This window comes from Cervus canadensis, chromosome 32 (genome assembly GCF_019320065.1).
Source record: "Cervus canadensis isolate Bull #8, Minnesota chromosome 32, ASM1932006v1, whole genome shotgun sequence".
NCBI lineage: Eukaryota > Metazoa > Chordata > Mammalia > Artiodactyla > Cervidae > Cervus > Cervus canadensis.
The window spans coordinates 14,886,068-14,910,674 of NC_057417.1; the positions used below are offsets into that span (position 1 = coordinate 14,886,068).

Below are 24,607 nucleotides of genomic sequence, written 5' to 3' on the forward strand. Positions count from 1 at the left end.
TGTATATGTACCACAGCTTCCTTATCCATTCATCTGCTGATGGGCATCTAGGTTGCTTCCATGTCCTGGCTATTATAAACAGTGCTGCGATGAACATTGGGGTGCACGTGTCTCTTTCAGATCTGGTTTCCTCAGTGTGTATGCCCAGAAGTGGGATTGCTGGGTCATATGGCAGTTCTATTTCCAGTTTTTTAAGAAATCTCCACACTGTTCTCCATAGTGGCTGTACTAGTTTGCATTCCCACCAACAGTGTAAGAGGGTTCCCTTTTCTCCACACCCTCTCCAGCATTTATTGCTTGTAGACTTTTGGATAGCAGCCATCCTGACTGGCGTGTAATGGTACCTCATTGTGGTTTTGATTTGCATTTCTCTGATAATGAGTGATGTTGAGCATCTTTTCATGTGTTTGTTAGCCATCTGTATGTCTTCTTTGGAGAAATGTCTGTTTAGTTCTTTGGCCCATTTTTTGATTGGGTCATTTATTTTTCTGGAATTGAGCTTCAGGAGTTGCTTGTATATTTTTGAGATTAATCCTTTGTCTGTTTCTTCATTTGCTATTATTTTCTCCCAATCTGAGGGCTGTCTTTTCACCTTGCTTATAGTTTCCTTTGTAGTGCAAAAGCTTTTAAGTTTCATTAGGTCCCATTTGTTTAGTTTTGCTTTTATTTCCAATATTCTGGGAGGTGGGTCATAGAGGATCTTGCTGTGATTTATGTCGGAGAGTGTTTTGCCTATGTTCTCCTCTAGGAGTTTTATAGTTTCTGGTCTTACATTTAGATCTTTAATCCATTTTGAGTTTATTTTTGTGTATGGTGTTAGAAAGTGTTCTAGTTTCATTCTTTTGCAAGTGGTTGACCAGTTTTCCCAGCACCACTTGTTAAAGAGGTTGTCTTTTTTCCATTGTATATCCTTGCCTCCTTTGTCAAAGATAAGGTGTCCATAGGTTCGTGGATTTATCTCTGGGCTTTCTATTCTGTTCCATTGATCTATCTTTTCTTCCAAGGAGCAAGCATCTTTTAATTCCATGGCAGCAGTCACCATCTGCAGTGATTTTGGAGCCCCCAAAAATAAAGTCTGCCACTGTTTCCACTGTTTCCCCATCTATTTGCCATGAAGTGATGGGATCAGATGCCATGATCTTAGTCTTTGAATGCTGAGTTTTAAGCCAACTTTTTCACTCTCCTCTTTCACCCTCATCAAGAAGCTCTTTAGTTCCTCTTCACTTTCTGCCATAAGGGTGGTGTCATCTGCATATCTGAGGTTATTGATATTTCTCCTGGCAATCTTGATCCCAGCCTGTGCTTCATTGAGCCTGGCGTTTTGCATGATGTACTCTGTGTAAGTTATATAAGCAGAGTGATATTCTATAGCCTGGATTTACTGCTTTCTCAATCTTGAACCAATCCATTGTTCCATATTCGGTTCTAACTGTTTCTTCTTGACCTGCATACAGGTTTCTCAGGAGGCAGATAAGGTGGTCCAGTATTCCCACCCCCATAAGAACTTTCCAGTTTGTTGTGATCCACACAGTCAAAGGCTTTGGTGTTGTCAGTGAAGCACAGGTAGATGTTCTTCTAGAATTCCTTTGCTTTTCTATTATCCAATGAATAATGGCAATTTGATCTCTGATTTCTCTTCCTTTTCTAAATCCAGCTTGTACATCTGGAAGTTCTCTGCCTACATACTGTTGAAGCCTGGCTTGAAGGATTTTGAGCATTACCTTGAGAGCATGTAACATGAGCATTATTGTGTGGTAGTTTGAACATTCTTTGGCATTGGGTGCCTTTGGAATTAGAATGAAAACTGACCTTTTTCAGTCCTGTGGCCACTGCTGAGTTTCCCAACTTTGCTGGCATATTGAGTGCAGAACTTACCTGCATCATCTTTTAGAATTTGAAATAGCTCAGCTGTAATTCTATCACCTCCACTAGCTTTGTTCATAGTAATTCTTCCTAAGACCCACTTGACTTCACATTCCAGGGTGTCTGACTCTTGGTGAGTGAGCACACCATTGTGGTTTTCCAGGTCATTATGACCTTTTTTTACATAGTTCTTCTGTGTATTCTTGCCAACTTTTCTCAATCTCTTCTTCTTCTCTTAGGCCCTTGCCATTTATGTCCTTTATTGTGCCCATCTTTGCATGAAATATTCCTTTGGTATCTCCAATTTTCTTGAAGAGAACTTTAGTCTTTCCCATTCTGTTGTTTTCCTTTATTTCTTTACACCGATCACTTAAGAAGGCTATCTTATCTCTCCTTGCTATTCTCTGCAATGCTGCATTCAGTTATGCACTTTTTTCCTCCTCTCTTTTCATTTTTATTCTTTTCTCAGCTATTTTTAAGGCCTCCTCAGACAACCACTTTGCCTTCTTGAATTTCTTCTTCTTTGGGATGGTTTTGATCACCACCTCATGTACAATGTTATGAACCTCCTTCCATAGTTCTTCAAGCACTCTATCTACCAGACCTAATCCCTTGAATGTATTTGTCACTTCCACTGTATAATCATAAGGGATTTGATTTAGGTCATACCTGAATGGCCTAATGTTTTTCCATACTTTCCTCAAGTTAAGCCTGAATTTTGCAGTAAGGAGCCCATGATTTGAGGCACATTCATCTCAAGGTCTTGTTTCTGATGACTGTATAAATCTTCTCCATATTTGCGTGCAAAGAATATAATCAATATGATTTCAGTTTTGACCATCTCATGATGTCTATGTGTAGAGTCGTCTCTTGTGTTTTTGGAAGAGAGCGTTTGCGATGACCAGTGTGTTATCTCAGAAAACTCTGTTAGCCTTTGCCCTGCTTCATTTTGTACTCCAAGGCCAAACTTGTCTGTTACCCCAGGTATCTCTTTACTTCTTACTTTGTATTCTAGTCCCCTGTGAGGGAAAGGCCATCTTTTTTTCTTGTTAGTTCTAGAACATCTTGTTGGTCTTAATAGAACTGTTTAACTTCAGCTTCTTTGGCATTATTGGTTGGACATAGACTTGGACTACTGTGAGGTTGAAAAGTTTGTCTTGGGAACTAACCGAGATCATTCTGTCCTTTCTGAGATTGCACCCTCTTTTGTTGACTGTGAGAGCTACTCCCTTTCTTCTAAGGGATTCTTACCCACAATTAGGAATAATGATTATCTGAATCAAATTAATTGACTACTGTCCATTTTTTTTTCACTGATTTCCTAAAATGTCGATGTTCACTCTTGCCATCTCTTCCTTGACATCATCTGATTTACCTTGATTCATGGACCTAACATTCCAGGTTCCTATGCAATACTGTTGTTTATAGCATCAGACTTATTTTCATCACTAGACACATCCACAACTGAGAGTCATTTCCACTGTGGCCCAGCTTCTTCATTCTTTCTGGAGTCATTTCTCCAGTCTTCTTCAGTAGCATATTGGGCACCTACCGACTTGTGGGGATCATCTTCCAGTATCATTTCTTTTTGCCTTTTCATACTGTTCATGGGGTTTTCAAGGCAATGAAACTGGAGTGGTTTGCCATTCCCTTCTTCAGCAGACCATGTTTTGTCAGAACTCCCCACCATGACCCATCCATCTTGGATGGCCATGCACAGCTTGGCTCACAGCTTCATTGTACCCAAGGCTGTGATCCATGTGATCATTTTGGTTAGCAGTGATTGTGGTTTTTAATTCCTATGAAAATTCTTCAGTCAGTTAAGTTACTTGTATGTGTGTGATTGTGTATGAGTGGTTTTGTGAGAGTGTATTTCCAAATTTTATACAGATTCATTTGTGAATGAGAAATATAATTGAAAATATAGTTTTATTCTACAACTTAAGGTTAGTTTCTGAAATATCATACTTCCACAGAAATAAGTGTCATTTCTCTTCACCTTTTTTCTTTAAATCACTAGATTTCAAAACACAATAGAAAATTCTCCTGTCCCAGTTTATGTTAATATACAGTTATTGTAATGATTAAACATTATTCAAAATATCATATACAGTTTATAATATGTAATAATTTTGTGTACCCCAGATATTCATGAGGACATCTGTGATGGCAATATTTGAGTAATAATGTTCTAAATTTTATAATACTATGACAGGATTATGGTATTTATGGTCATGATAGGAGGATAGGAATAATCATTAGACATTTTGCATTTGTATGATGCTTGTTTTTCTCTGTACAGTTCGAGGCTTTCCTTCAGAAGAAGATTTTGAAAAGTATATTAAGTATGAAAATCAGTCTGTTCTTGTGCTGGCTGCTATCGTATTTGATCATGACTTCAAAAACAGTAATGACAGATTGCCACTTAAGGTGGGAAAGTTTTATCTAAAGACTTTATATTTCAAAGCTTCAAGGGTTTAATGAAATGAAGGTAACATCATGATTTTATAAATGGCAAAAGTTATAACTTGCTCAAGATAATAACTGCTGTATATAAGAGCAGGAATTTGAATCTATTAATAGTTCCAACTTATTTTAATACCTATGCTTTTAGTCATTACATTATGCTGATGAGAATAAAACTGTACCTTAAGGTCTTGTGGCTTCTCTGGTACCTCAATTGGTAAAGAATCTGCCTGCAATGCAGGAGACCCCTGTTTGTTTGATCCCTGGGTCTGAAGATCCACTGGAGAAGGGATAGGCTACCCACTCCACTATTCTTGGGTTTCCCTGGTGGCTCAGCTGGTAAAGAATCTGCCTGCAATGCGGGAGACCTGGGTTCTATCCCTGGGTTGAGAAGATCCCCTGGAAGAGATCATGGCAACCCACTCCAGTATTCTAGCCTGGAGAATTCCATGGACTGTATAGTCCATGGGGTCGCGAAGAGTCGGGCACGACTGAGCGACTCTCACCCACTCTTAAGGTCTCGTATTCAGAAAAATGAAGTAATAGGAACTTTAGTAAGGATATTTATTTTGCCAATCTACCTGGCGAGGTAGATGTTTCTAGTCCTGCAAATTGTGGTGAAGAAAATAATAATATAGATACATAAAAAAGATGGGCAGCAATATCTGTTACCTGTTTATATATCTCTGGAATTTCAGATAGTACATACCTATATATGATATTTAAACTTTTTAGTGTGTTGATTTTAAGTGTAATTCCCGTTCTGACTTTGCATGTGAAGTCAAGTTTATAATAAAGCTGTTACTATGTGAACATTAAATAAACGCAAAAGCAGCCCAACTCATGTCTGGAACTTTTTTGGCTGTGGCAGCTTTAATTACTGGGATTGTGAGCTTTAGAAGGAGTTTCTCTGCCCTCTTGTTAGGACAATTGCCTGCTAAATACCTCTTTCTTTTTGCACTTGGTGTCATGCTTTAATATATTGTTGCTACATATCCAAAGAGGTAATTGCTTTAACTTTGAGAATTCTTGATTCTCTGGTGGCCATGGAAGCTTCCGTAATGCCACTAATAGCTAACTTGCATGTCCTTTAAATATTTTAAGTTTGATTTTTAAAATAAAAGCAGATACATATACACTACCAAGGGCTTTCCACTGGCTCAGCGGTGAAGAGTCTGCCTGCAATGCAATAGTCACAGGAGCTGCAGGTTCGATCCCTGGGTGGGGAAGATCCCCTCCAGGAGGACATGGCAACCCACTCCAGTATTCTTACCTGGACAATTCCATGGACAGAGGAGTCTGGTGGACTACAGTTCATTGGGCCACAAAGAGCCAGACACAACTGAAGCTACTTAGCATGCATGCATACACTGGCAGAGATTCCAACAGGAAAGACTTCTTTCTTTTTAACAAATTACTTAATTTCTCTTCTAAGTCTCTAGTAACAGCTCTTAGGCTTTAGCCAGGTTGCATCAGAATTAAGACACCTGCAGCCACTGAAGAAGACTCTCATAACATTGCTCAAGGTGGAGTGTTTTGAACCTGGTAACTTGGTGTGTCTCTTTACCAGAGAGAGACGTTCTACGTAGGGTTGAGGCAAATGATCAAACTATAGTATCTATGCATAGAGCCAGATCCAGCATTTAAGAGGCAAGTATTTGCCAGGAGAAGGGAAGAAACTCACGTTATTCTTTTCATATATGTAAAGAATTCTTTTCACAGATGAAAAGAAATATGTCTACTTTATCCTAATTACTGCCTCATAAAAAAAAATGCTTGTGCTTATATAACTTCATTGGTATATGTGGCCCAAATATCAAGTAACTTTGGTACAGTTGCAAGCCTCATTTTTGTTGTTGATTCTCTGTGTCTAGCATTTGAAATGTATTCCTGACAATTTTTCCCCCAGGTTATTTTCCCAGATACCTGTTCTCTTTTTCTACACTTTACCAAACAATTTTTCTTATCTCTGATTTCTGACTTCATGGGTAATGTAGACCTACTATACTCTCCTTCTGTCCTCAACCTGTGGCTCTTATGTAGCTGAACTTTATATGTTAGCTGAATTTCCCAGGCAAGACTTAATCTATCCACATGGATACCACAACAATTCATTAAGGACACAGAAAAGATCAGGTTGCTCTGCTATGTTAAAGACATCAGGGGTACTCCACTGACTAGAGAAGTTTCTTTGCACAGGATACAAGGCCATCAGTGACCTCTTTCTGAATACCCTTCCAGCCGCCCCCAACCTTTTTATTTCAAATGTATTTGTTGTTAAAATTTTTTTTTATTTATTTTTATTAGTTGAAGGCTAATTACTTTACGATATTGTAGTGGTTTTTGCCATACACTGACATGAATCAGCCATGGATTTACATGTGTTCCCCATCCTGAACCCCCCTCCCACCTCCCTCCCCATCCCATCCCTTTGGGTCACCCCAGTGTACCAGCCCCGAGCACTTGTCTCATGCATCCAACCTGGCCTGGCGATCTGTTTCACCATAGATAATATACACGTTTTGATGCTGTTCTCTCAGATCATCCCACCCTCGCCTTCTCCCATAGAGTCCAAAAGTCTCTTCTATACATCTGTGTCTCTTTTTCTGTCTTGCATATAGGGTTATCGTTACCATCTTTCTAAATTCCATATATATGTGTTAGTATGCTGTATTGGTCTTTATCTTTCTGGCTTACTTCACTCTGTATAATGGGCTCCAGTTTTATCCATCTCATTAGAACTGATTCAAATGTATTCTTTTTAATGGCTGAGTAATATTCCATTGTGTATATGTACCACAGCTTTCTTATCCATTCGTCTGCTGATGGGCATCTAGGTCGTTTCCATGTCCTAGCTATTATAAACAGTGCTGCGATAAACATTGGGGTGCACGCTCTTTCAGATCTGGTTTCCTCGGTTTGCATGCCCAGGAGTGGGATTGCTGGCTCATATGGCAGTTCTATTTCCAGTTTTTTAAGGAATCTCCACACTGTTCTCCACAGCGGCTGTACTAGTTTGCACTCCCACCAACAGTGTAAGAGGGTTCCCTTTTCTCCATACATTCTCCAACATTTATTGCTTGTAGACTTTTGGATAGCAGCCATCCTGACTGGCGTGTAATGGTACCTCATTGTGGTTTTGATTTGCATTTCTCTGGTAATGAGTGATGTTGAGCATCTTTTCATGTGTTTGTTAGCCATCTGTATGTCTTCTTTGGAGAAATGTCTGATTAGATCTTTGGCCCAGTTTTTGATTGCCAGCCCCATTTTTGTCTCTTCTTTCTTTGAACTTTATGTTATAGCAATATTGAACCGGTAGCAGTTCTTTGCATGTACTATGTTGTCTCTTGCTCCTCTGCCTTTGGTCACATTATCCTCTTTTTGGGAGGGAATGTGTTCTCTAGAGGTCCCTCATTTTCTTTGGATAGTTGTCATTCATTCTAGAAAACTCTTGTAAGTGCAAAGTGTCCTCGTCCCTCCTCTGTGCTCCCTTAATACCTTCTGAGTTCTCTGAGATCAAGGATTGTGTATTAAGACATTTAAGCATGCTGTAGTTACTTAAAACTTTGTTTATAAATGACTGAATTATGTAAATTTTTACTTAGACATAGTGCATGTGCCTGTTCCTTCTCACTTTCTCTGTTCTGCTTCCTTGATCATTGGTGACGGTAATCTTTTGTCTTATTAAGCTACTCAGATTCTATGATAATTTACCCTTTTAGTTTACTTAGCTCTTCGGACATAGTGAATCATTATTTTTTCATTTAATACTTAAAATAGGCAACATTCAACATTTAAATGTTATCATCCCTCCTCTTCTTCATTTGGGTTTTTCCTTTTGTGTCATTCATTTTTTTGAAGAGAGTGGTATTTTTTTTGCCCTACCATATTTGGCTAACATTATGGGAAATGAAATAATAGAACTTTCTGAATTTTCACCAGTTGTTACTGTTGTTTAGTTGCTAAGTGGTGACCGACTTTTTAAGACCCCATGGACTATAGCCCACCAGGCTCCTCTGTCTATGGGATTTCCCAGGCAAGAATACTGGAGTGAGTTGAAATTTCCTTCTCCAGGGGAGCTTCCAACCCAGGGAACATACCCGCATCTCCTACATTAGCAGGTGGATTCTTTACCACTGAGCTACCAGGGAAGACACCAGAGAAGCTGTTGTTTAATCACTGAGTCATATCCAACACTTTGTGACCCCATGGACTGTAGTCTGCCAGACTTCTCTGTCTGTGGGCTTTCCCAGGCAAGAATACTGAAGTGGGTTGCCATTTCTTTCTCCCACTAGGGAAGTAGGCAGGTCAGTTCTCCATGAGGAAAATTCATTCATAATGATCAAAGAAGGTACCACTACTGTGTCTTTGAAACTCAAAGGCAAAATGCCATGGAGATGAAAGAGGAAACATATAAATTTAGTCAATTTTAAATTATGACTGTGGTTATAGGATGTGAGTCCTGCTACCTGTTCCCTGTTGACAGTGATACTGTCATTCCTCCTCATTTAGAATTCCGAGTTGCTCACTTGTCCTCAAAACACAACTTTTAACTTTGTATTTTATGTACCTTTCATGGCTAGTATTTGCCTTTTGATGTTTATTGACTGAAAATATTTGTTTTCTGTTATTGTTCATTCTAGGTAAAATATCGTCTGCGTTTCCGTTCTGAAAAAAACACTCCATGGTTTACAGAACTTCTCTTTCCAATACCTCCCTCTTCAGGACCCAGGAACCCGATCTCCCCACAAGGAGGAAATCCTGGTGAGCATATCCTTAAGCACATTTAATTATTATTTTGGTTGTGCAATCTGGCAGTCATTTAACATTTTTTTTTTCAACATGTGAGAAATGTGTTTCTTTGTGAATTGTGACAGTAAGTTTTTAAAATTTAGTTTTTATGATAAAACAAACATATAAAAAACCTTATGTTTGGAAAACTCAACAGTGGCCATAGGACTGGAAAAGGTCAGTTTTCATTCCAGTCCCAAACAAAGGCAATGCTAAAGAATGCTCAAACTCCCGCACAATTGCACTCATGTCACACGCTAGTAAAATAATGCTTAAAATTCTCCAAGCCAGCCTTCAACAGTATGTGAACTGTGAACTTCCAGAAATTCAAGTTGAATTTAGAAAAGGTAGAGGAACCAGAGGTCAAATTGCCAACATCCGTTGGATCATTGAAAAAGCAAGAGAGTTCCAGAAAAACATCTACTTTTACTTTATTGACTATGCCAAAGCCTTTGACTGTGTGGATCACAACAAACTCTGGAAAATTCTTCAAGAGATAAGAATACCAGACCACCTTACCTGCCTCTTGAGAAACCTGTATGCAGGTCAGGAAGCAACAGCTAAAACTGGACATGGAACAACAGACTGGTTCCAAATAGGGAAAGGAGTACATCAAGGCTGTATATTGTCACTGTGCTCATTTAACTTATATGCAGAGTACATCATTGGAAACACTGGGCTGGAAGAAGCACAAGCTGGAATCAAGATTGCTGGGAGAAATATCAATAACCTCAGATACACAGATGACACCACTCTTATGGCAGAAAGTGAAGAAGAACTAAAGAGCCTCTTGATGAAAGTGAAAGAGGAGAGTGAAAAAGTTGGCTTAAAGCTCAACATTCAGAAAACTAAGACCATGGCATCTAGTCCCATCATTTCATGGCAAATAGATGGGGAAAAAGTGAAAAACAGTGACAGACTTTATTTTCTTGGGCTCCAAAAATCACTGCAGATGGTGATTGCAGTCATGAAATTGAAAGACGCTTACTCCTTGGAAGGAAAGTTATGACAAAGCTAGATAGCATATTAAAAAGCAGAGACATTACTTTGCCAACAAAGGTCCATCTAGTCGAAGCTATGGTTTTTCCAGTGGTCATGTATGGATGTGAGAGTTGGACTATAAAGAAAGCTGAGTGTCAAAGAATTGATGCTTTTGAACTGTAATGTTGGAGAAGACTCTTGAGAGTTCCTTGGACTGCAAGGAGATTCAACCAGTCCATCCTAAAGGAGATTAGTCCTGAATATTCATTGGAAAGACTGATGCTGAAGCTTAAGCTCCAATACTTTGGCCACCTGATGGGAAGAACTGACTCATTTGAAAAGACCCTGATGCTGGGAAAGATTGAAGGCGGAAAGAGAAGGGGAGGACAGAGGATGAGATGGTTGGATGGCATAACCAACTCAATGGACATGAGTTTGAGTGAACTCCGGGAGCTGGGGATGGACAGGAAGGCCTGGCGTGCTGCAGTCCATGGGGTCGCAAAGAGTCAGACATGACTGAGCAACTGAACTGAACTGATACACTTGAAAAGTATCTTTGTATCACCTTTGATAATTTCCTGAACTTTTACATTACAAATTACATAGGTTAACTTTAGGGATAAAAAACAATAGAAAGTGAAAGTGAAGTCACTCAGTAGTGTCCGACTCTTTGTGACCCCATGGACTGTAGCCTACAGGCTCCTCAGTCCATGGAATTTTCCAGGCAAGAGTACTGGAGTGGGTTGCCATTTCCTTCTCCAGGGGATCTTCCCAACCCAGGAATGGAACCCGGGTCTCCTGCACTGCAGGCAGATGCTTTACCATCTGAGCCACCAGGGAAGCCCCCACCTCCCAAAAAACAAACAAACAAACAATAGAGGACTTGAATTAACTAACAATCCTGAGAATTTGTCTTTACTAAATTATTCAGCAGAAGACAAAAGCTATGTGTAGTTTACTATTATCAAGAACATGATGATATATCAGTTTGACAGACTACTGTGTAGTGATGAAAACTAATCATTATCAAACCTGATAAACACAGAGCCATATGGATAGAATTATGAAAATGTATAATGGTCTGTATAAAAATTAGAATGGCTGTCTGAAAATAAAGAAAGTTAGAGTGGTGGGATTGTGTAGTGTCTGATCATTTTTATCAAAAACATTGTGTATTTCTCTAATCAAAAGTGGCCTCTTTTAAAATTAGTGTGCTGCATCCTAAGTATAGTTGTGAGAGTAAGTTAATTGAAAAATGCATGATCTTAGTGGAAAAATAGTAGTTTAAAACCAAAAAGAAGCTTTGGTCCCATAAAAACATTTAAATATATAAACAGTGCTGCGATGAACATTGGGGTGCATGTTTCTCTTTCAGATCTGGTTTCTTCAGTGTGTATGCCCAGAAGTGGGACTGCTGGGTCATATGGCAGTTCTATTTCCAGTTTTTTAAGGAATCGGGTGGAGAGGGAGGTGGGAGGGGGATCGGGATGGGGAATATGTGTAAATCTATGGCTGATTCATATCAATGTATGACAAAACCCACTGAGAAAAAAAAAAATAAAGATACTGTAGACATTCACAAAAAAAAAAAGAAAATGTGACTGAAACTACTAATGCAATATTTAATCAGTATAGTGTCTGTTAAAACAATATAAACATTTTAACTGAAAAAAATATATATATATGCTATTCCTCAAGGGAGGCTTTCCTTAAAAAACCTACTATAAAGAAATAAAAATTAGACAGATTTCACCTATTGAATGATACTGCATAGCAAGTTAATATTAAAAACTGGTATGAAGAGATACTCTCCTTGTAAATGACATTATAGTATAGTGACTGGGAGTCAAGTGATTTGATGTTTCTTTCTCAGACTCTGTTAGTCAGTACCTTTATGATCTTAAACACTCTGGACCAAGTTTCTTAAGGTGCAAAATGAGTATTTGGAGTAAGTGACCTTTTAAATCCCCATCAACAGTAAAAATCTATGGTATTAATTATTAGGACCTGGACCAGTTAAATCAGCTAAGTGGTAGAAGAGATGATCAGAATTAGTTCAGTGAAATTGAAAGTGATATTTACAAAAATTATAATAAGAATACTTAAACATGAGATCCATTTTCTTAAGTGCACAACAAAGGTATATTATTGTGTAGCAGATCTCCAGAACTATGTAATCTTGCAAAACTAAAACCCTGCACCAATTAAACAACAACAACTCATTTTCCCCTCCTTCCAGCCCTTGGAGACCACCATTCTATTTTATGTTTCTATGAGTTTGACTACTCTAGATACTTCATTTAAGTGACATCACACATTAATTGTCTTTTTGTGCATAATGTCCTCAAGATTTATCCATCTTGTAGCATATACCAGAATTTTCTTCTTTTTCAAGGCTGAATAATATTGCATTATAGGTCATTTCAGTTCAGTTGCTCAGTCGTGTCTGACTCTTTGTGACCCCATGGGCTGCAGTATGCCAGACTTCCCTGTCCATCACCAACTCCTGGAGCTTGCTCAAACTCATGTCCAGAAAGTCAGTGATGTCATTCAACCATCTCATCCTCCATCATCTCCTTCTCCTCCTGCCTTCAGTCTTTCCCAACATCAGGGTCTTTCAAATGAATCAGTTCTTCCCATCAAGTGGCCAAAATATTGGGGCTTCAGCTTCAGCATCAGTCCTTCCAACGAATATTCAGGACTGATTTCCTTTAGGATTGACTGGCTTGATCTCCTTGCAGTCCAAGGAACTCTCAAGAGTCTTCTCCAACACCACAGTTCAATAGCATCAGTTCTTCAGAACTCAGCTTTCTTTATAGTCCAACTCTGACATCCATACATGACTACTGGAAAAACCATAGCTTTGACTAGCTAGACCTTTGTTGGCAAAGTAACGTCTCTGCTTTTTAATATGCTGTCTAGTTTGGTCACAGCTTTTCTTCCAAGGAGCAAGCATCTTTTAATTTCATGGCTGTTGTTGCCATCTGCAGTGAATTTGGAGCCCGAGAAAATAAAATAAAGTCTGTCATTGTTTCCATTGTTTCCCCACCTATTTGCCATGAAGTGAGTTCAGATGCCATGATCTTAGTCTTTTCAATGCTGGGTTTTAAGCCAGCTTTTTCATTCGCCTCTTTCACTTTCATCAAGAGGCTCTTTAGTTCCTCTTTGCTTTCTGCCATAAGGGTGGTATCATCTGCATATCTGAGATTATTAATATTTCTCCTGGCAATCTTGATTCCAGCTTTGCTTCATCCAGCCTGGCATTTTGCATGATTCACTCTGTATAGAAGCTAAAAAAGTCTGGTGACAATATACAGCCTTGACATACTCCTTTTCCAATTTGGAACCAGTTTATTGTTTCATGTACTGTTCTAGCTAATGCTTCTTGACTGAATACAGATTCCTCTGGAGGCAGGTCAAGTGGTCTGGTATTCCCATCTCTTGAAGAATTTTCCACAGTTTGTTGTGATCCACATAGTCAAAGGCTTTGGCATAGTCAATAAAGCAGAATTAGATATTTTTTCTGGAACTCTCTTGCTTTTTCGATGACCCAACAGATGTTGGCAATTTGATCTCTGGTTTCTCTGTCTTTTCTAAATCCAGCTTGAACTTTTGGAAGTTCATAGTTCACCTACTGTTGAAGCCTGACTTGGAGAATTTTAAGCATTACTTTGTTGGCGTGTGAGATGGGTGCAATTGTGCGGTAGTTTGAACATTCTTATGCATTTCCTTTCTTTGGGATTGGAATGAAAATTGACCTTTTCCAGTCCTGTGGCCCCTGCTGAGTTTTCCAATTTGCTGGCATATTGAGTGCAGCACTTTCACAGCATCATCTTTTAGAATTTGAAATAGCTCAACTGGAATTCCGTCACCTGCACTAGCTTTGTTTGTAGTGATGCTTCCTAAGGCCCACTTGACTTCACAAACCAGGATGTCTGACTCTAGGTAAGTGATCACACCATTGTGCTTATATGGGTCAAGATCTTTTTTGTATAGTTTTCTTCTGTGTATTCTTGCCACCTTTTCTTAATATCTTCTGCTTCTTTTGTGTCTATACCTTTTCTGTCCTTTATTGTGCCCATCTTTGCATGAAATGTTTCCTTGGTGTCTCTAATTTTCTTGAAGAGATCTCTAGTCTTTCCCTTTCTATTGTTTTCCTCTGTTTCTTTGCACTGATCACTCAGGAAGGTTTTCTTATCTCTCTTTGCTATTCTTTGGAACTTTGCATTCAGATGGGATTGTCTTTCCTTTTCTCCTTTGCCTTTCACTTCTCTTTTTTCTCAGCTATTTTTAAGGCCTCCTCAGACAACCATTTTGCCTTTTTGCATTTCTTTTTCCTGGGGATGGTATTACGCCACCACCTCCTGTACAATATCCATCCATAGTTCTTTAGGCACTCTGTCTATCAGATCTAATCCCTTGAATCTATTTGTCACTTCCACTGTATAATCGTAAGGGATTTGATTTAGGTCATACCCTAATGGTCTAGTGGTTTTCCCTCTGTTATTCAATTTACGTCTGAATTTTGCAATAAGAATTTCATGATCTGAGCCACAGTCCGCTCCCGGTCTTGCTTTTGCTGACTCTATAGAACTTCTCCATCTGTGGCTGCAAAGAATATAATTAATCTGATTGAGGTGTTGACTATCTGGTAATCTCCATGTGTAGAGTTGTCTCTTGTGTTGTTGGAAGAGGATTTTTGCTATTATCAGTACATTCTCTTGGCAAAACTCTGTTAGCCTTTGCCGTGCTTCATTTTGTACTCTGAGGCCAAATTTGCCTGTTACTCCAGGTATCTCTTGACTTCCTACTTTTGCATTCCAGTCTCCTATGATGAAAAGGACATCTTTTTTTGGTGTCAGTTCTAGAAGGTCTTGTAGGTCATCATAGAACCATTCAACTTCAGCCTCTTTGGCATTGGTGTATACACACACACACACACACACACCACAGTTGGTTTATCTGTTCATCTATCAAAGAACATTTAGGTTGCTTTCATCTCTTGGCTATTGTGAATAAAGCTGCAATGAATATGTGTGTGCAGATATTTAATTGAGATCCTATTTTCAACTCTTTATTCCAAAAAATGTAATTATTGGATTTTATGGCAATTACTTGTAATATTATGAGAAACCTCCATCCTGTTTTCCATTGCAAGTGCACCATTTTATATTTCCACCAGTAGTTCACAAGGATTTCAATTTCCTTACATCTTCACCAAAATTTGTTAGTTTCTCTGTTTTGGTAGTGGCCATCCTGACAGGTGTGAGGTGGCATCTTGTAGTTTTGATATGCATTTCCCTGATGACTAGTGAATTTGATTATTTTTTTCATTTGCTTTTTGTCCCCTTGTATATTTTTTTTAAAGAAATGTCTGTTCAGGTCATTCATATTTTTTAATATGGTTGTTTAGTTGTTGTTGAGTTTTACCAGTTCTTTATATATTCTGAATATTAGCCCTTTATAAATTTTATGGTTTATAAATATTTTCTCCCATTTCATTGGTTGTCTTTTCATTCTGTTGATTGTTTCCTTTGCTGTGGAAACAGTTTTAAGTGTGATGTAGTCTACTTTGTTTATTTTTGCTTGTCCCATGTGCTTTTGATGTCATGTCTGAGAAATCATCACCAAATCCAACATCATGAATGATTTGCCCATTGTTTTCTTCTAAGAGTTTTACAATGTCAGGTCTTGTGTTTAGATATTCAATCCATTTTCATTTTATTTTTGATTATGGTATAAGGTAAGGATCCAAATTCATTCTTTTGCATGTGGACTTCCAGTTTATCCAACACCGTTTCTTTTGAAGAGACTGTATTTTTTTGCCCAATACCCTTAGCAAAGATCATTTGACCATATATGAGAGTTTATTTCTGGATCATCTGTTGTTTTCCATTTGTCTCTATGTCTGTCTTTATGCCAGTACCATAGTCTTTTGATTACTGTAACTTCCTAATATATTTTAAAATCAGGACATGTGAGTCCTCCAGCTTAGAATAACAAGTGTTTTTCTTGTTCAGGATTATTTTGGCTACTCAGAATCTTTTGCAATTTCATATGGATTTTAGGATTTTTGTCTATTTCTACAAAAAATGCATTTGGGGTTTTGATAGAGATTATATTGAATCTGTAGATAACTTTTGATTAGTATGAATATTGTCTTCCAGTTCATGTCTTTTAATTTATTTGTGTCTTCTTTATTAATTTCAGGAATGCTTTGTAGTTTTCAGTGTACAAGTAATTTACCTCTTTGGTTAAGTTTCTTCCTATGTATTTTATTCTTTTCAATGCTATTGTAAATGGAGTTATGTCATATCTTGTTTTAAGTTTCATTTCTATGCATGTGTCCAGTATAGAAAAGTATATCTGGTATTTCCTTGAATTCTCATTTCTTTTGACTGATAATATTTCATAAACCAACTATAACATTTGGATGCAAGTATTTTAGTTTGGGGAAGGTAGTAATGCAATTCCATGCTATTTATTATCTCTTTATATTCCAAACTATTAAAAGTTTTGTGAATTTGCTTTGTTTTATGAGTTTAAAAGTTAGAATTACCTCAATTGCCTTCTGTGTTTGCCTTGCTGTTTCCTAATATACTGAACTTGGCAATCTTTGTTTTTTCACTTAGCGTACTACAAAGACGGATTCCTTCTTGTGCAGCATGCCTTGGATAAGGCCATCATTGTGTACCATAATGGCAGAGCTGCGGAAATGCTATTTGAAAATGTCACCATTTTTGTTACCAGATTTCCATACCCTGCTTATTATAAAGATGATTTTTTTCTCTCTTTTATATCTCTCTTCCCTTTAGAAGTTTTACTTATATTTTCTCTAACTGAATTTACTCTTATCAGGACCATTGTTATGGAAAAGGAAACCAGATTGAAGGTAAATTCACTTTCTTTGTTTCATTTTGGGCTTGTGGAACAGACTTATGCACAGAATTAGACTATGTCTATACATTTGTTACTAGTGAATGATTATAACACAATAGCAATATACAAATATAGATTGGGCATAGAATTTATATACTATGTTATTTGTCAATTTGCTGGTGTTTTTCTTTAATCTAAATTCTTGATCTGGCTTGTAATTTTATTGACTATTTGATAAAAATGCTGTGAAGAGAAGTCATATATTAAATGTCTTGAATCTTCTTTGGAATAAAATGAACAAAAAAGAACTAATCATAAGCTTATAAATTATATGACCCTAATATGTACTTCAATTCCAAGATTTGAGAATCTTTTTAATATCAGGTCAAATCAAGATCATATTATAAAGAGCAGTGGCTCTAAGGTCAGAGAGAAAGCCATTAATTTATCCATCTATCCATTGATTTGTGATCCTGTACTGTAGCCCACCATGCTGCTCTGTCCATGGGATTCTCCAGGCAAGTATACTGGAGTGGATTGCCATGTATTACCCTCTAAATCACCCAGGCTTGAAACCTAAGTCTTATCAGTATGGTATAGTATGTGTAGCACCTGAGTACTGCCATTTCCTACCCCTATAACTTTGGGGTAACTTTCTTAACTTCTCTGGGCCTCATTTGCAAAATGGAGGTAAAATACTCTTACCACATAGAGTTGTGTGATAATTAAAGAGATCTTAATTGTTAGTACATAGGGAATATTATGTAGCTATCAACACTTAGCTATCTTTCCATTCCCTTTGTTCCCTGTGTGCAGCATATGTCAGCCAGCATATATTCTGTTCCTTTCTCTCCATTTTTGGAAATGTCATTTTGTCTTTCAAGCTCTTGTTAATTTTTCATCATCTAGCCATGTCTCTGACTACCACATATTTTTCTCTTTTTTCCTACTTAGTGAATAATCTCCTTGAAATCTATTTTCAACTTTAAACTTCAGCTTACTAATTTTCTCTCTGTGTCTCCAGGACCTATTACACAAATGTTGATCGTGTAGTTTAAATTATTTGTTATTTAATTTTTCATTAAAAAACTTGAATTAAAATAAATACATACCAATGTGTACAGATGTTTGAAACATGAATACACAACTACTGTTCCAGCCAAGAAATAGAATATTGCCTGTAATCTGGGCATTCCTTGGCATCCCATCTAAATAACTACATCTCTCTTCTCTAAAAATAGTTACTATTTAAATTCTAAAATCATATATGAGTGTTGCCTGGTTTAAAAACTTTATTTAAATAGAATCATACAATAGCAATTCTTTTGTTTCAGTGGGAGCTATTGATATTTTCTGTATAGATGCAATTTGGCCATTTTCATTGTTGTTCATTTCATTTCATTTATGACTGTACCACAATTTGTCACTGTTGCTGATGAGTATTTAGTTGTTCAAGTATTGGCCGATTATAGTAAGCCAATGTGAATATTTTTTTTAATGAAGCTGTAGGTTTATTCAATAACAGTTGAGAGGCCCCCAATATAATGTTAAATGAAAAAAAGCATATCCTGAAACGATGCAGGAATCATCCCATTTTTGCAAAAAGCATGTGTATCAGAGGAAAACAAAACAGATATGTGCTAATATATTAGCAATAGTGAAATAGTGAAATATTCCCTTTTATTCTTTTTTAATTTTAAATTTATTTATTTTTTATTGAAGGATGTATTTTGGTGAAGATGTACACATTTTTCTGTTGGATATATACCTAAGATTAAGATTGGTAGAGTATAAAGTATACATATTTTCAACCTTGTTAAATAAAGTGAAATTTTTTTCTAAAGTTCGTGCCAATTCATTCTCTTATCAATAGTTGAAGAGAGTTCCTCTTGTTCCGTAAGTATGCCAACAACTGGTGGCATTAGCCTTTTAAACTTTCAATCATTCTGGAAATAGTGGTAAACTCATTGTGGTTTTAATTTAATTTTCTTTGTCAACCAATGATGTTGAACCCCTTTTCACATCCTTTTTGGCTACATGGATATTCTCTTTTGTGAAGTGTGTATTCAAAAGTCTTTTCCCCACTTTTCTGTTGGGCTGTGTGTCTTGTCTCATTGATTTTCATTGATTCTTTATATATTTTGGATACAAGTTCTTTGTGTGATGTATGTATTGCAAGTATGTTCTCCCAACCTGTAACTTGCTTTAATGTGTCTTTCACTTATAAAAGTTCTGAATTTTAATGTAATAAAGTCTTTTCCTTTATGATTCCTGCATTCTGTGGCCAGTCTTTGCTGGCTGAGTATCCCCACATTCTCTTCCTTGTTCTTTACACCTTCTTTTTTCCTAATCTTTGCATATAAGCCTCCGAATTTAAGTCAAATCAACTTTTGTTATGACCTGTAAGTTGAAATACAATGTTTTCTTTATCGTATATTTCATAATAGTTTCTAATTTTTTTGCTAATTTTTTCTTTGACCCATAGGACATTTATAAAACTTCAAGGACCATTATAAATTTAAAAGAGTGTTACAAGTTTTTTTTTTTTTTTTAAGGATCAAAAGTTAGCAGTTCATTAAGATCCTTATGTATCTTCATAACAGCAATAGAAGTCATCACTACTAGTTGATGTGGTTGAAATAAACAAATGTTCACAGATATCAGTGTAGGGTATAGGTACTCTTTCTCTAAAGAGGACATACGATTAACGTACATCCACATTTACTAAATCATTAACCTCTGTTTTGGAAGCCAGAGAAAATACAATTCTCAGACCATTATATGAGAAGGATGAAAATGTTTCTTGAATGTTTGTAATCTGTATTTGATCAAGGATCATTCAGCAGATTTTGAAGCTCACAATTGTGAACTTAATAGAACAGAATGGTTTTTAATGTGTTTAAAAAACACAACAACATACTAGGTGCCAGTCTTTTATTTCAGTTTTTTAAAATTTTCTTGAAACATGCTTTATGGACTAGAATATAGCCAATTTTAACAAATGTTCTGTTATCACATGTGCACTGAAAAACAATGTGTGCTGAGCATTAAAAGGGTGCAGTTTTCTGTACATGTTACATCAATTTTGTTATTTACATTGTTCATATTCATGTTTTATCTATTAGTTGTTATCAGTTATTGTGAGAAGTATATTACATATCTACCTTTATGTTTATTGATTTTTTAAAATATTTATGTATTTTTAATTGATGATTGGTTTACAATATTGGCTTGTTTTCTGTCTTACATCAACATAAATTAACCATAGGTGTACATATGTCCCCTCCCTCTTGAATCTCCCTCCAACCTCCCACCCATTCCCACCCCTCTAAGTTGAGTTGTCTAATTTTTCCTTTTAATTGTCAGTTTTAGCTTTATACATGTTGATGTTACGTGTAGGGGACCCAGTACATGGGATTTGCTTATTTTTACCTGTTTTGCATGACTTGACTTATTTCTTCATGGAGAGCCTGTCCACCATTGCCATCACGTTGTCTTCTATGAATAACATTGCTGGTGCTGGTTGTTTTAAACTCCCTTCTAAGGAACAGGGTTTGGAATGGCAAATATTATTCCTGCATTGGGAGCTAGTTCTATTCATTTCTGGGCTCAAAGAAAGAGCTTGTGTCATGGAGTGAGGGATCTTTCATCCACAGTGGCTTCATGGAATCTTCAGGTCACCGAACTCAGAAACTCAGGGAAGTTGTCAACCAGCCTACTGAACTTTGACCATGGAGTGAAGAGGTAGTAAAGAGTTGACATAAATCTCTTTGTCTTTCTCCCTACAGTGGACCATCTTAAGGCTTGATGCTTCCATTTGACTTAATGGAATAATAGCATTTGAATACATTTCTTTTTATCAGCCTGTGGCCAGTGTGCTCACATTACATTCAATTTGTTTTCTCTCAGTCACATCTTAATTCTCTCGTTCTTGCTATTCTATGAATGAACCTCCTGATAAAGTCTTAGCATGTAAGCTTTGCTTAGGCTGTATTTTTCGGTCCTTCCAGGCTGAAGTACTTTTTGTTAGGTGCGTGTGGATTTCTAATGGTTATCTCTTCCAACTTGTTTAAAAATTTTGTTGTTGTTGTTCAGTTGATCAATTGTGTCTGACTGTTTGTGACGCAATAGACTGCAATATGCCAGGCTTCCCTGTCCTTCATCATCTCCCAGAGTTTGCTCAAACACATAGCCATTGAATCGGTGATGCCATCCAACCATCTTGTCCTCTGCCATCCACTTCTCCTTATGCCTTCAATTTCTCCCAGCATCAGGGTCTTTTCCAATGAGTCAGTTTTTCCCATCAGGTGGCCAGAGCATTGGAGCTTCAGCTCCAGCATTAGTCCTTTCAGTGAATATTCACAGTTGCTTTCCTTTAGGATTGACTGGTTCGATCTCCTTACTGTGCAAGGAACTCTGAAGTGTCTTTTCCAACACCACAGTTCAAAAGCATCAATTTTTTGGCCCTAAGCCTTTTTGATTGTCCAGCTCTCACATCTGTACATGATTACTGGAAAAACCATAGCTTTGACTATACACAACTTGGTCAGCAGAGTAATGTCTCTGCTTTTTAATATGCTGTCCAGGTTTGTCATAGCTTTTTTTCCAAGGAGCAAGTGCCTTTTAATTTTATGGCTGCAGGCACTGTCCACAGTGATTTTGGAGCCCAAGAGAAAAAAGTCTGTCACTGTTTCATTGCTTCCCCATTTATTTGCTATGAAGTGATGGGACAGGATGTCATGATCTTCATTTTGAATGTTGAGTTTTAAGCAAGCTCTTTCACTCTCTTCTTTCACTTTCATCATAAGGCTCTTTATTCCCTCTTCGCTTTCTGCCATAAGGGTGGTGTCATCTGCATATCTGAAGTTATTGATATTTCTCCCCACAATCTTGATTCCAGCTTGTGCTTCATCCAGCCTGCCTATTCTCATGATGTACTCTGCATATAAATTAAATAAGCTGGCTGACAATATATAGTCTTGACGTACTCCTTTCCCAATTTGGAACCAGTCTGTTGTTCCTTGTCTGATTCCAACTGTTGCCTCTTGACCTGCATAGAGGTTTCTCAGGAATCAGGTCAGGTGGTCTGGTATTCTCACCTCTTTTAAGAATTTTCCACAGTTTGTTGTGATCGACACAATCAAGGACTTTAGTGTAGTAGATGTTCTTCTGGAATTCTCTTCCTTTTTCTATGATCCAGTGGATGTTTGCAATTTGATCTCTGGTTCCTTTGCCTTTTTAAATCCAGCTTGTACATCTGGATGTTCTGGGCTCATATACTGTTGAAGTAGCTGGAAGAATTTTGAACAATACTTTGCTACCATGTGAAATGAGTGCAGTTGTGCAGTAATTTGAACATTCTTTGACATTTCCTTTATTTGGTATTGAAATAAAAAATGACCTTTTCCAGTCCTGTGGGTACTGCTGAGTTTTCCAAATTTGCTGGCATATTGAGCAGCACTTTAACAGCATCATCTTTCAGGATTTGAAATAGCTCAGGTGGAATTTCATCACCTCCACTAGCTTTGTTGACAGTGATGCTTCTTCAGGCCCACTTGACTTCACACTCCAGGATGTTTGGTTCTAGTTGAGTGATCATACCATCGTGGTTATCTGGGTCATTAGTATCTCTTTTGTATAGTTATTCTATATAATCTTAACACCTATTTTATTATCTTCTGCTTCTCTTAGGCCCATACAGTTTCTGTCCTTTATAGTGCATCTCTTTGCATGAAATGTTCCCTTGGTATCTCTAATATTCTTTAAGAGCTCTCTAGTCATTCCCATTCTATTGTTTTCCTCTATTTCTTTGCATTGTTCACTTAAAAAGGCTTTCTTATCTCTCCTTGCTATTCTTTGGAACTCTTCATTCAGATGGTTATATCTTTCCTTTTCTCCTTTGTCTTTCAATTCTTTTTTCATTTCTTTGTAAGGCCTCCTTGGACAACCATTTTGCCTTTTTACATTTGTTTTTCTTGGGGATGATTTTGATCACTGCATCCTGTATAATGTTATGAACCTCCATCCATAGTTCTTCAGGCACTCTATCAAATCTAATCCCTTGAATCTATTTGTTACTTTCACTGTATAATCACAAGCAATTTGATTTAGGTCATACCTGACAGGCCTGATGGTTTTCTCTATGTTCTTCAATTTAAGTCTGCATTTTGCAATAAGGAGTTAATGATCTGACAAACAAGTCAGCTCTTGGTCTTGTTTTTGCTAACTGTAAAGATCATCATCTTCAGCTACAAAAAATATAATCAATTTGATTTTGGTATTGACCATCTGGTGATGTCCATGTATAGAGTCACCTCTTGTGTTGTTGGAAGAAGGTATTTGCTATGACCAGTGCATTTTCTTGGGAAAATTCTGTTAGCCTTTGCCTTGCTTCATTTTGTACTCTAAGGCCAAGCTTGCCTGTTACTCCAGGTATTTCTTGACGGCCTACTTTTGCATTCCAGTCCCCTATAATTAAAAGGACATCTTTTTAGATGTTAGTTCTAGAAGTTCTTGTACGTCTTCATAAAACCATTCAACTTCTTCTTCATCATTAATGGTTGGGTCATAGACTTGGATTACTGTGATATTACATGGTTTTCCTTGGAAACAAACAGAGATCATTCTGTTGTTTTTGAGATTGCACACAAGTATGATTACTATTTATTCAATTTAACTTTGGTTTCTTATTAGTTGTAATTCTCTGGTAATAAGTAGTGTAATTTTCACGGTTGGTTTGGGTTTATATTATTCACATTTGCCATTTTGTTATATATTTTGCTTCTTCACAATATATTGCTAGGATTTTTGGTTAAAAAAAACAATTACATGTCTAAAGATATTTGAATAGTAAGGTAAAAGATTTTAAGATTTAAAGAGTAAGGAAAAAGGTTTTATACTTTCTTCAAAATTGGGAAAGAAGTATGTCAAGGCTGTATGTTGTCACCCTGCTTATGTAACTTACATGCAGAGTACATCATGTAAAATGCTCTGCTGGATGAATCACAAGCAGGAACCAAGATTGCCAGAAGAAATAACAATCTCAAATATGCAGATGTGTGGCTTAGTCACCTCAGTCATGTCCGACTCTCTGCGACCCCATGGACCATGGTCTGCCAGGCTCCTCTGTCCATGGGATTCTCCAGGCAAGAATACTGGAGTGGGTTGCCATTTCCTTCTCCAGAAAAATATACAGATAATACCCCTCTAAAGGCAAAATGTGAAGAGGAACTAGAGTCTCTTGTTGAGGATGAGAGAGGAGAGTGAAACAGCTGGCTTAAAACTCAAGATTCACAAAACTAAGATCATGGCATCCAGTCCCATCACTTCATGGCAAATAGATGGGGAAAAAGTGGAAACAGTGGCAGATTTAATTTTCTTGGACTCTAAAATCACTACAAGCAGTGACTGCAGCCATGAAATTAAAATACGCTTGCTCCTTGCAAGGAAAGCTATAACAAACCTAGATAGTATATTGAAAAGCAGAGACATCACTTTACCAACAAAGGTCTGTATAGTCTAAGCTATGGTTTTTCCAGTAGTCGTGTACAAATGTGAGAGTTGGACCATAAATATGGCTGAGCACTGAAGAACTGATGCTTTCGAACTGTGATGTTGGAGAAGACTC

The 24,607-nt window shown here is 37.2% G+C and overlaps 1 protein-coding gene across 1 annotated transcript in view; it reads left to right on the forward strand.

Annotated features, from left to right (window-relative positions):
- LOC122433542 (phospholipid-transporting ATPase ABCA3-like) overlaps positions 1-24,607 on the forward strand; it is a 273,275-nt gene that overhangs the window by 35,806 nt on the left and 212,862 nt on the right. Inside the window, exons 4-6 of the mRNA XM_043456580.1 lie at positions 4,166-4,293; positions 8,973-9,093; positions 16,734-16,993. Coding sequence (XP_043312515.1) covers positions 4,166-4,293; positions 8,973-9,093; positions 16,734-16,993 — 509 coding nt within the window. The remainder of the gene's footprint in view (positions 1-4,165; positions 4,294-8,972; positions 9,094-16,733; positions 16,994-24,607) is intronic.